General features: G+C 42.9%; 1 protein-coding gene across 1 annotated transcript in view; it reads left to right on the top strand.

Moving 5' to 3' along the window:
• The window catches only part of LOC138581042 (sulfotransferase 1 family member D1-like), a 231763-nt gene that overhangs the window by 144196 nt on the left and 73711 nt on the right, over positions 1-13856 (top strand). Inside the window, exon 3 of the mRNA XM_069652070.1 lies at positions 12166-12291. Coding sequence (XP_069508171.1) covers positions 12166-12291 — 126 coding nt within the window. The remainder of the gene's footprint in view (positions 1-12165; positions 12292-13856) is intronic.

The following is a 13856-nucleotide window of genomic DNA, read 5'->3' as shown; positions in this document are numbered from 1 at the left end:
ACCCTTTTCACTTCTGCTTCCTTCTTGCTCAACCCGGACCAGTCACGACCATTCATCGTTGAGACTGATGCGTCTCACCATGCTCTAGGGGCAGTCCTTCTGCAAAAAGATGAGTCAGGAGAAGAAAGACCAGTTGCTTATCTCTCCAAAACCTTCTCTTCCTCTGAAATAAATTATTCTGTCCTCGAGAAAGAATTGCTGGCAGTTAAGAGAGCATTTGAAGAGTGGAGACATCTTTTGCTGGGATCGGTCAACCCGGTCGAAGTTCGAACCGACCACCGCAACCTCAAAGTGCTGCAACAGGCCCACACCACTAACAGTCGACAGGCTCGATGGGCCCACTTTTTTTTACCATTTCGGATAGAATTTACTTTCCTTGCGGGAAATCAAAATCTTCGAGCAGACGCCCTTTCACGAAAGGATCCTCCAATCAGGAAGTTCCACCCTGAGCCTTTCTTTCCTAAAGCTAAATTTCTGGCTACAGTTACTGATTTTCTACAAACAGTCAGACAAGAAACTGCACGTCTTGATCTGATCTGCAAGAATCTACAAAAAACTCATTCGCTTACCAAGGAGAAAGGATATTATTTCTTCAATGATCAAGTGTTCATTCCAACCCCAACACTTCAAAGAGAAGTCCTGTTCATGTGTCATGATTCAAAGGCAGCAGGGCATTGAGGGTATCAAAACACCCTTGAGTTAATTACACGTCATTTTTGGTGGCCAGGTCTGACCAAGGATATACAAGATTACGTATCAACATGTACTGTTTGTCTACAATCTAAGACACCCAGGTGTCCACCTTTTGGTTGACTTACCTGTATGCCTATTCCGGACAAACCATGGCAAGTCATTTCCACCGACTTCATTGTCGATCTTCCGTTGTCCTCAGGCTACACCACCATTATGGTGACTATTGACTATTTCACAAAGATGGCCCATTTCACCCCTTTGAAAAAACTCCCTGGGGCTGCTCTGATGTCGAAGATCTTTATATCAGAATTTTTTTCCAGACATGGTCTTCCTAACACTATTGTTTCTGACCGGGGTCCCCAATATTTCTCGCAATTTTGGAAGGGTATATGTCAGGCATTGGGGATTAATAGAGCCCTCAGCTCAGGATATCATCCTCAAACTAACGGACAGACAGAGCGCCTTAATCAAACATTAGAATCCTATTTACGTTGTTTTGTTTCGGCTGCACAAGACGATTGGGGAGATCTCCTGCCCTTGGCAGAATATGCTTATAACAATGCCAGCCATTCGGCATTGAAGACCAGTCCTTTTTACTGCTCATATGGCTACCATCCATCCTTTGAACCTTCTGTCTCAAAGTTCTCCTCCAGATGTCCTGGAATAGACAGTCTTTTCGACAGTATTCAAAAGGGACAACAGCTCGCTCGAATAGCTCTACAAGCTGCCCAAGATCGAGCCAAGAAAGTAGCGGACCGTCATCAACAAGATTTGCCCTCCATTCAAGTTGGGGATGCTGTCTGGTTATCTGCTCGGTTTCTCCCGAGACATTTGGTGCCGCCCAAGTTGTCACCTAAATATTTTGGACCGTTTAAGGTAATAGCATTGATCAGTCCAGTGGCAGTCCGATTGGCATTGCCTCCCTCATGGGTCCGTCCTCATCCGGTCTTTCACATCTCTCAGATCACATTATCCTTGAAAGATCGGTTTCAACGCACCCCTGTAACACGTCCCCCACCAATAATGACCAATACGGGACCAGAATATGAAGTGGCAGGGATTTGCGACTCCAGATATCATCGGGGTCGGTTGCAATTCCTAGTAGACTGGAAGGGCTATTCTCCTGCCGAACGGACATGGGAGTTGGCATCGGGAGTGCATGCTCCCTCTTTGGTCCAACACTTTTTCCGGCTTCACCCTGGGAAACCGGGTTCACCGCCCCGTAAGAGGGGGCATACTGTTACACCCTTGCACCGATGGTCGTTCTGGCGACAACATCGTGTTTATAATGTGCTGCAACCTTACTCATCCAAGATGGCTGATGCCTCTGAATCCGTCTGTGCGGGCAACGGTGCAGAGGTTGCACGTTCTATACGTTCGTGCCGCAACGATCATGTGACTCCATATAGTTCGACCAGGAAGTTCAGCAAGTGCGTCGCTACTCGCCAGCACGGCGCTTCGTAAGTTCGTTCATAGGGAATATTGCTCATATCCCCATTGTACTATTCTTTGCATTCTGAACCTATAATAATTTCTGATCCTTCTGTCCTTTCTCCCCTTAGAGCCTCTCCTTTCATCAGTCTGCCCATCACCCATCTGTCCCATCCGTTAGGTCCCTATGCCGGCCCGAAAAGTGAGTTCCCGGGGATTTATCTCCACCCTCATCTAATTTTTTCCCTAATCTTGATGGTTACACTGATCTCCGCTTCTGGTCTCCGGAAACGGTCTTTTCTATCCCTTTAGGGCTCACTCCCTTTTGGAAGACTCCACTCAGCATACTGAATGCAATTAACTCCGTACCCGGAGTAAGTTGGGTCATAACTTCCCGATCTAAGCTTCAGACTACCTTCTATGGATGAAGACTCACCTCTTATTTCTCTCGTCCAGGACCATTCTCGCCCGCACCTAACTCCTTGAAGGAAGCCTGGCAGATTCCTCCCGGAAGCCGACTGCTGACCTGATCCGCTTTCACCGCTACGCAGGGTTTTTCTTCCCCGGAGGGTTTTCCCTGGGGACTGTGTTTCTTCCGCGGCTGAGATTACTAATCGGCTGGGAGGGAACAGGGTGTCCCGGGAAGCCTTTACATTCTGCGGTGTTGCTGTTTACAGAGTCTGCCTGCTGCCCAGGTTAGTGAACTCCACTGATTGTTCTATCTCAAGTTAAAGTAGCTTCAGGCATATTTGTAACAGTCAGAGTCTCGGTAATAAATATCAAACCTTAATGTACATTCCCCTGAACGAATTAATCTCCGTAATTGAGGAGAATCGTGAATCATCTAATACTTGTAACAACAGTAACCAAAACACTACCAATACATCAAAAATCGACACCCCTAGAGTGAAATCTTTGACAAAAGAGCCATCTCAGACCACTAAGAAAAAGGAGGTAAGGCAGGTAGACAAAGATCCACATTATGAACACAGATGTAGCGACATCCGAAAAGCAGTTGATGCCTATCTTGACGCCCAATTCAAAAATAAACGTCCGACCATTCACCAAGTTTCACAAAATTTGGAGTGTCTCATAAAACCATCAAATGGCTTAGAGAAGATATATAAACAGGACCAAATGCAGACAAATGAGCATAGAACCATGTGTGCTTCCCCTCGAAGGAGTCCTCACATGATTATTCCAAGTATGGAGCCAGCAAAAACACATGACAATATCAACTCTAGTGAAAGTAACCACATTCATAAAGGCTCTTTACCTAAAACTAGACTTTTTAAAAGACTTTCTTTGATAATGAAATGTCGATCATTACCATATTCACAGTATGATTTCTCTCGTGGAAGTGTTTTGAATTTATTTGCTGAAATACCAACTTTAGAAGACCTGACCGCGGTCGATATAAATCAAGTCGAATTTCGAAGCAATGAGGACCTATCCATAGTTCGTCTTGGATCCCTTCCAGGGTCATGTTAAATGCACCATGGACATCCAAGATGGATCTATTCAGACTTGGCTTTATCATTGCACAAGACCCATACTCAAATGGAAAACAGTCGCAACACACATCTGTTAAAGTGAATTGTGCTCAATGTACACACAACATCAATTATCAGAGAATCAGGAAAAGTTTAAAACATAACATCCACTCGTTAACATCCAAAAACATATGAGTTTGGTCTCTTGGAACACTCGAGGGCATGTTCATTTACAATCTCACACAGAAAATAGCTAAATTATTTTATTACCAGCTAAGATTGCCCAGAAAGGTAGAACTACCTCAGGGCTCTTAGTAACAGTCAAGAAAAGTGTGGGCCTGTCAATTGAATACTGGGCTGCTCCAAATAAGTTCTTGCTAATGGTTAAAATTAGATTTCAAGAACACAGCATAGCCCTGATAAACATCTACAGGAACCCAGCTGGTATCAATGATGATACATTTTATTGAGCCCTTTCTCAACTTTTGGATCTAGCATTGGTCACGCCTGATATTACTTCCATTATTTTATTGGGCGACATACATTTAAACTGTTTAGAAACACCCCAGAGATCCAAAGCACATGACGTCAATAGATGGATTGAGTTCATGGTCAAAAGGAATTTAGGACTAGCCAATGGGTCCCTACTGGGTGATGTTCCCCCTTAGTACACCTGGTGTCGTGGACAGTCGAGCAATATTCTTGACTATATATATGTAGATAACCAATTGTTTAACGAAGTAGACAGCTTGAAAATAATAAAACAAAGTCATAGCGATCATCATATGCTGACTATGGTCCACATTCCGAGTTTGGAGGTAAGGGAAAAACGATGCCGGTAAAGGAATACCGGCATCGCTTACCGCTACAGGCTATTCTGACCAACCAGACCGTTATTAACGGCACCATAAAGTATGATGCAGTTAATAGCGGACTTGGCGCGCGCTCGCGACCCACCATGCCGGCATTAGCGCCATGCCGTAAACCAGAGTAGATCACAAGTCAGGCGGACATGCAAATAGCGGCCTCATCAAGGTGGAAAAAGTGCCTACTGGCATGGCGTAAATACAGTCATCGCCGACCTGCCATAAAGAGCCCTAAGCAGTATTCCCAACTGCCACTGGTGCACACAGTAAGCACAGGTGGAGGCAATGGAGTCAGGCCCAGTACAAAAGGAACACACCCACACACCACACCCCTTCCCACACCAAGATGATACCAATAGTAGTAGCATTACTGGAGCTGGAGGACCTGCTTGCAATGCCTCAACATCAACAACAACAACAACAGCCGCCACCACAGAGGTGACGCAGGAGGAGAAGGAGGGTGAGACAGGCCCAGAATGTCCCACCAGTGCAGCCACCGTTACCACGCCGGCAGCCCCCAATCCCTTGCATCAGATCCACTCCCTTCAACCTAACCCCTGTGCAGATCCACACCCTGTACCGTGTGGACCGGGACACCATCACCACCATAATGGACCTGATACACGACGACATAGTGAGCCTCATTGAAATATGCACGGCCACCCCCCCTCTACTGAAGATAATGTCTGCGTTCCACTTCCTTGCCACAGGCACCTACCAGCACACAGTGGGGCACATGCATGGCATATCACAACCCTTATTTTCCCGGATCCTGAACCAAGTGCTGAATGCCCTCCTCAAGCACACAAGGGACTACATATCCCTACCACGGACTCCCCAGGAGATATTTAATACAAAAGTTGCCTTCCATGCACTGTTAGGCATGCCAAATTGTGTAGGTGCCCTCGACTGCACCCACGTGGAGTTGGTGGTCCTGCATGCCATGGAGGTGGTGTACCGTAACCGCAAGCAATACCACTCCATCAATATGCATATGGTATGCGACGCCAGCAAGATCATCACACATTGTTGTGCCCGATATCCCGGATCAACTCATGACTCAATGGTCCTGCGGACCTCCACGCTACCCTGCTACATGGAGCAGCATGCTGGACGACGTGCTTGGCTGCTTGGTAAGTAGCAGGACTGGCACATGGCATTGAAAAGGGGGGAGAGATGCACACACCACCATGCTGCCAATGTTGAAGAGACTGCACAATGTGCACATCACCAAATTGTGCCCGCACCATCACATACCGTACAAGACACAAAAATCCAATATGAATGAAGTAAGGTCCACACCTATCACGACATGGCTAACAGGAAACCACCCCACATCCCACAACACGTGCACACCCATCAGCGACCCTCACCCTCCGTAACGTCATCCAGCACCATGCAGTGCATATGCACCATGTTGATGTCTCCACCATATCACCACCAGGGCAAGCATCCCTGGCAGAGCATCATACTGAACCTACTAGGGAATCCACAGTCCGGAACAGGGCCGGCACAATCACAGGAGTGCTGCATGTCACCATCGGAATGCCAATGCTGATTGCCCATTATTGCACAGACTACTGACAAATCTCACAGGATACAACATTTCACAATTTTGGTACTTACACAGCTGTATGCATACACCATGCATGTGCAACTAGACGTCAGTGCACACCATCATCATGAAGATGAAACCCACAACATTAGACCATGGCACAGGACACATGGAGGGACAGTAAATGGTGGCAATGCATCCAGGGACATGTGCATATGGGCAACCATAAACTGCAGGCATGTGTGACTAGTACAGCTGTCCTTCATGATTCCCCTGACATTTACCTTCATTTTTCTCTCATACAGGTGATAGTGGCTATCCCTTGAAGCCGTGGCTCCTCACCCCAGTCCGAAACCCACAGAACAGGCACGAGGAGGACTACAATCGTTCCCATACCCATACATGTGTGATCATCGAGCAGACCTTTGGCCTGTTGAAGTTACGATTTCGCTGCCTCAGCTGGTCGGGTGGGGCACTCTTCTACAAGCATGAGAAGGTGGCGAAGATCATCATGGCATGTGTAATGCTGCACAACATGTGCATCCGCCGGCACGTGCCCCTGCCCCCTGACATAGAACTGCTACCACCTGATGATGATGAAGGGGAGGAGGAAGATGTGGCAGGACCTCATCATGGTGCCGATGCACAGGAGGGACGTGCTGTGCGGCAGTCATTGATCGCACAATATTTCTGATACACTTGTCAGCAGAGGGTGACATAATGTTTGGACATAGGGCATTGGGTGTGGGGGTACATGTACAGTATTCACTGTGAAGGATTAAATGACACAAGCGCAATGATGAATGTCCTCTCAGGTCTTCTTTTTCACACAACTGGTGTATTGAATGTAACAATAGTAATGTAAGTGGACAGACATTGGCATTGACTTTCATCAGATTTGGCTTAGCAGTGTTTACTTTGGACACTCACCTCCATCAGCAGACGTCGTGACGCCACACTCCATGTCTTCTACGTCTTCTCTTGACTCAGGGCCAATCATGCTTGCACATGTGTCCTCCCACGGGGTGAGCTGTATGGGAGAACTTGGTCCTCCTCCGGTTTCCATGGCCTGGGTGCGATTTACTGATAATATGTTGCGCACCCTTAGGCGCAGATCATCCCACCGCTTACGGCAATCCTTAACCGTGCGGGTGTGTTGCCCACTGCACTAACCTTCTGGGCAACAAGTGCCCAGATCTCCTTTTTATGCAGCACTTTTACGCAGTTCGTCCTGGGAAAATATCTACTTTCGGAGGCGGGCAGATCCCTTCTTCAGAGCTTTAGGCATTCTTGGCTTGTAAGGGGTACTTTTCAGTAGATCAGCAGTCTCCCACGGGTCCTGTGTGCTAGGATCGCAATGGATTGTGTTTTTCAAGATGGCCACCGTGCTCCTTCCCGTTCCTGTGCGATGACGCTATTTCCGGTTCGCTATTTAGCGGTGACCGTAAATAGCGGTGTCCGCTGATTACGGTCACCGCTATTTATGGCCACCATTAATGACGCATTGCACTATGTCGGAAGTGTAATCTGCACCTAACTTCATGCCGCTAAGGGTTTTTTGGAAGCCTTTTGTGGCATGGCGCTAGGAACCTATCCGGCATGGCGCAAAGCTTGTGCCCGCGAAGTTGTAATAGTCCTTTATTAGCGGACTGGTGCCAGCACGGACACGCTATTTGCCCCATGCCGGTAAGGAAGTTACTTACCTCCAAACTCAGAATGAGGGCCAATGTCATGTCTACGGGAGACAGAAAACCCTTTCGATCTACCACAATGGACTCTAGAGTCCTTAATAGTCAACAATGCTGCAACTCGATTTCCCTGGTCAGAACAAAACCTACAAAATTTTAGTTCTGATCTGCATGAACAATTAATGCATAAAGATAATTCTTCCTACTTGATAGTGTTGAACAGATACAAACACAATATGACGAAAGGGCATGCACAATGTTTTTACCATAAACATCAATTTGAACCTGTGTTACAAAATCATAAAACAGAATACAGGCGTCCGAGAAAGGCCATTTCAAAGCTCCCAAGCAACGAGCAACAAAGAGCATTTGCACAAGCCAAATGTAGATTTAGAAATTGGAGCAGAGGTAGACTAGCTCTCATGTATCAAAGAGATAGCAAGAATACGCTACAACCATTAAAGAGCAAAAACACAGCATAAACTTGGACCCTGATTAATGACACAGAATACAATAGACAAAACATCTGCCAAATTAATGGGGTAATGGAATGGCAATGGTTAAAACATTTCACTGAGTTATATGCCGATTCTGAATTTGATGGTGATTGTTAGACAAGATTTAATAATTAAATCAAGTCGATCGAGAGCAGTTGGTCCAGAAGGCCTGAGCATCAGCATGTTCAAGGCTCACCCAAAACACTGGGCCCTGATCCTGGAACTAATATTTAAAATGATCGTATTAAATCAAAATATACCAACTTCATGGTGTAAATCGATAATAGTACCGATCTATGAAAAAGGCGATCGTTCTATACCTTATAATTACAGGCCAATAGCGTTATTAGACGCTCCTGGAAAGATCTTCACGCGTATTGTTTTAAGAGACTTTAATGCATTGACTGAATCGTGCCAAAAACGTGATCCAAATTAGACTGGCTTTCTAGCCGGCATGGGAACAGCAATTAACCTTTTGACCTTAAGTGCAATGAAAACTGAAGTGCAAGCAGATAAAAAGCCCATTTATTTTGTGTTTATAGATTTCAACTCGGCATTTGATTCAGTATCCCAAAAACGCTTAATGGCCAAGTTATCCAATGCAGGCTGCACAGCAACCATGAGTGATATCATATTTGTGTTACATTCTAACACCTCCATACAAATTATACTCAACTTCCATGGACTTTTATCTACAACAATCAAGACAGCAAAAGGTCTTAAGCAGGGGTGTATTCTTGCGTCTGCTCTATTCAGCTTTTTCATTCATGACATTAATAGTGCGTTTGAATGCAGATGCAGAGACGTTCCAAAATGGAATGGACAACCTGGTGCGGCATTATTATATGTCAATGACCTAGTCCTCATCTCTAAATCCCCAATTGGACTCCAGGCTCTGCTCAACACACTCACACAATACATTGAAAAACATCAATTGAGGATAACTTCTAAGAAAACAAAAACATTAATGTATTCCCCAAATACCAATTGTCGCAATAAAATGAACTGGACCATTAAGAATGCTAATATAGAGATAGTATGTGAATATACTTACTTGTGCATGAGCTTTTACATAGAACTACAGAATAAGTGTCACTTGCAGCAGCTACAACAGAAAATAGTGGCAGCTGTATCCCAAACAAAAATCATGCTCAAAAGATATGGTAAATTCTCTATATCACCCGCTTGCACCTATTACACGCAGCAAAAATGCACCCTGTCTTGCTATATGGGATGGAAACCATGAAACATAGTTTTTTGACAAACTGGAAGCGAAATATTGGCGAAAGGTTCTCCAGCTCCCACAGTGTGTGCCATTTTCATGGGTACGTTGAGTTGAGAATGATATCTTTCAGTGCAGTATATCATTGGTGCTTTTGCGCCCAATTCAGAAAGTGTCTCATGTCAAATAACACTAGAACTCTTTTAAACACAGTCTCTGTATACATGTTCACTTCCAATCATATGTTTCCTAAAGATTGGACAAAAACTATCTGCAGTCTCTTAGCCATGGCAGACATCACTATAGATCATCTTGTCTCAAACCCAGATAGAGCAAAGCAAACATTGTATCTAACAGATTGGATAGAGACCAGAAGACTTTGCCTACAGTACAAAAACTGTAATTACACCTGTTTTATTAACAAACGGTTTCGAATAATGGCACCATATCTGGTCAAAAGTTAATTGCCTGCTATTAGATCTGCAATCATGCGCGCAAGATTTAATTTATGGTCCACTCGACCAGTATTAGCTGATCGAAGAATCATAAAAGTCAGCGAGAACATTTGTTGTTTTTGTCACGACCAATCCACACAATAAATGTTATACCATCTAATCATAGATGTCCTAGTTTGGTGTCCATTAGGAAGATCTATTTCGCCAATTACTATCAATATCTTTGTGATGGGATGCCAGATTTGAAGTGGCACATTATAGTCGCCGCTCGGTCTAAGGGCATCAATATAGCCACTGTGAATTTTTTGTCTGCTCTTGAACTACAAAAGATAGACGATGTATAATTGGAAATAGTAACATCAATAAGTTAAATATGGAGCCGTGGATGATTGTGTCTTGAAGTTATGAACGATCATATGAGCAAAGTTTCAATTATCAAACATGGCGCACTGTGGACTCTCGCTGTTTTCTGCATTATGAAATGTGAGACATGAATTGAATTTTAAAACATGACTAATCTTTTGTTTTAGTCACATTGAGAGAATAACTTGACCAAACAGACTAATTTTGTATGTACATTTTCTTTTTTCTTCTTTTTTTTATCCTTTCTTTTTCTTTATATAAATGTAAATTGTAAACCAAATGGTATATGATTATAAATATTTACAGTATGCAAAGACAAGAATTTGTATATTTTTATTCTCATGTATTTTTAAAGTTGTTGTAGCCCATTTGAAAAGTTGAATAATTCACCTAAATCAATTAAAAAAAAATTAAAAAAGGAAAAATAATCCACCAGTCAAAGCAAAATGTTATGGGGTTGACCCAGGTCAGGAGGATTTATCATTACTAACTGATAATCTTGCCTAACAATCACCATCTCAAATTCCAACGTCTCATCTTCCCCTTTTTTTCGAGTGCCATCAAATGCAATCACTTAATCCCCCCTTTTCTTACTGGTTCTTATGCTTGTCATTGTCTAGTTCCAGTACCCTCTCCCCTCAGACGCCTCTTTAAAAAGCCTAAGGCTGAATCCTATTATTAGGGGTTAATGCACCTACTGTAGACATCTGTGTACACCTGAAAATCAAACCTTTCATTGTGTCTCATGCCTGCAGGAGGTGGATACAGTTAATTTGAAATAGTGGACTAGTATTGACACACACACGCAGACACACACACACACACACAATTGGGCTTCATAATACTACAATCTGTGTTGAAAAACAACATGTGCCGATACTCTGATTTTCTGATGTATTGGGGTATTCTTTGGGTGCTATAATACGTGTGACATTATATCTGCTCCTTGCACTGAATTCCTGTTAACACAAGCTGTACCAAAGCCAACAACATTGACATTTTCTAGGCACTGCCATCAGGTCACAAGGCCTAGAAGGAACGTTGTTGTTATCTTTCTCCCTTGTCCCCCCCACCCCACGTGTTTGTCTTGTGGCGACTTGGACACCATTTGTTGTATAGGTGCCTTACAAATATCCAATAAATAAAATAAAGTATGCCAGGCATTCACATCATGTGTAATCTCATGACCATGTAGCACTATAAGGGCAGTGCCTGGCAAATGCTTACACAAAAACCAAAACGTTTGCTTTGCCGACCTTGTTTATAATTTGGGTTATAACTGATTGAATTTGGGTTACAACTAATATTGTTATTTTGTTTACTATGTGTGAATGGCATGGGGTGGTAATGTAGTTTGTGTGACATAGTATTTTGGTTTTAAATGAATGAAGTCAGTGTAACATGTGCAATAATTTCAGTGATCATTGCAGTGTGTACTGCATAGTACTATACATGTTTTTATATGCTATGCATTTTGCTCACTTCATATTTTTTTATTATTGCCTATATGAGTATATTGTGTGTTAACATATTTATCTTCTTAGTGTAATTACAATGTGTGATATTGATTGTATGGTTAGCATAAACTGTATATCAATCTCTTTCAATAAACTTGAATCTTGATCAGTGGAACATTCATAGTGCTTAGCCATAGGGGGGACTGAAAGGACACTCTTGATCACATGGGGAATAATATTGCAGAAATATACATTTTAAATAAAATAAAGATTTGCAGATATTCACCATCGCCTTTTCCAACTATATAGTCTTTAGCTCTGTCTTTCCTTTCAGCATGGGATTACTCCAATGCATCTGTTGCAATGTTTGACCAGATGGTTCTTTTCAGGTCTCGACCCTACATTTACAGATCTGATATCTAAGCTGTATTTGTTTTCCTTCCAGGCACCACTTGGACCAGTGAAATAGTGGATTTGATTCTTAATGATGGTGATTTGGAAAAGGCCAATCGAGATGCCATCTACATGCGTGTCCCTTTCCTGGAGTTTGCGGTCCCAGGGATGCCAACAGGTAGGTCCTGAACATTCGTTGAAGCTCCCGTCATTCTCTGCTGATGATACTTAGAGTTTTACAAGAAAGTATCTAAATAATTGTTCAAAACTTTGCTTAAAAATCTGGGAAACTGTTGTACATACTATTCTGAAGTAAACTGCAAATAATTTCTTAACAATTCTTCATACTTTCTAATGTATTCGGCATCTTTTTTTATAAATACTTTAGTATGAAATTCTACATAGTTGATTGCTCTTTCTAAAGAACTCTGCAATTCTTATGAATGTATCCATCATTTAATCTATTTCTACTCATGTGTCTAAAGTCTTCCACTTGCATTCTGCCATAGAATGAGTTCATCATGCACCCTTTTTCTTTAGACATGTGAGCTAATTTTTTAAAGGGTTGAATGCATTTATTTGGAACAATTCTTCACTATTTTTGTCTACATTTACTAAAGAATGCATTTCAATTTTTCTAATGATTGCTGAAAAGAATTTTCAAGGAATTAAGCACATTTTTTAAATGAATTCTGTACATTTTTCTAAAGAAAACTTCACAAATTTCTGACTAAATATGCATTTCTTAAGTTATTAACTCTTTCTTAAACTATTTTACAGATAAATGCTACACGCCCTTCTAGAGATTCCTTACACACATGTGATACTTTTTATAGATTGTTAAAGTTAATGTGTCTTGTAACGCTCTGGTGGGTCTGCAAAGGAAGGAGGATTGCAGGGTTTGCTAGTGGGATTGAGAGGGAGAACAGCAAGAGAGCTTTGATGTGCTGTTGGCAGCTTCAGTTCAGAGAAACCGATCACTGAGCGTTAGTGTGTTTTTGGTCAGAAGCCATCATTTGGTGTTTAGGTGTGATTGTGTGTGACTTGTTTACATGTCAGTGTTGTGAACTACATGCAGTTTGTGGTGCAGTAGAGGAGTGGTTGTGTTTAATTCAGAGTTTGAGGGTGTGTATGCAGAAAGTTGAGTTTTTGCTAAGGTTGGTTAGTGGCAATACATTTCCTGCACCCAGCAATCCCTCCAAATGTGATACATTTCCCACCCCAAGAGTTCATTTAAGTGCAATGCCTTTCACAGTTCAGGATTATGTCTGTTCTTTTATCTATGTCCGTTGCGTTCAGGGTGGTGATTGATGGCTTTGAGCAGCCTAATTTTTCGTCCAGGTCACCGCATTTCACGATTCACCAGTTTCACTTCCAGATTGAGGGGTTACTTTGGGGCTTGTTGGATGTTTTGATGGTATTTGGACAAAAGAACAGTATAATGAGGTGGTAGCAGCAAGATATGTGGATTTGGGGCGCTGTTGTGGTCAGATTTCTATTGGCAAAGATTGTATCTAGGGTGTGGCCCACTGTGTGCATGGCTCCTTTCACCATTTGTCCTAGATGTATGGTCTCAAGCTGTTTAGTTTGTGTTTTCTGAGAGTTTGCATTCTCTTCTTTGAACCATATGTCAAAGTCGCAGAGAATGATGGGGTTTGTTTAATGACCATGTTAGTGACTGCTTCTACAAACGTGTCTACCAAGGTTGCGTTGTAGGCCAGGGGCTGATAGATGAGTTTGACT

This window comes from Ambystoma mexicanum, chromosome 3p (assembly GCF_040938575.1).
Source record: "Ambystoma mexicanum isolate Mex_15411 chromosome 3p, UKY_AmexF1_1, whole genome shotgun sequence".
Lineage (NCBI taxonomy): Eukaryota > Metazoa > Chordata > Amphibia > Caudata > Ambystomatidae > Ambystoma > Ambystoma mexicanum.
This window is presented reverse-complemented; position numbering and strand designations above follow the sequence as displayed.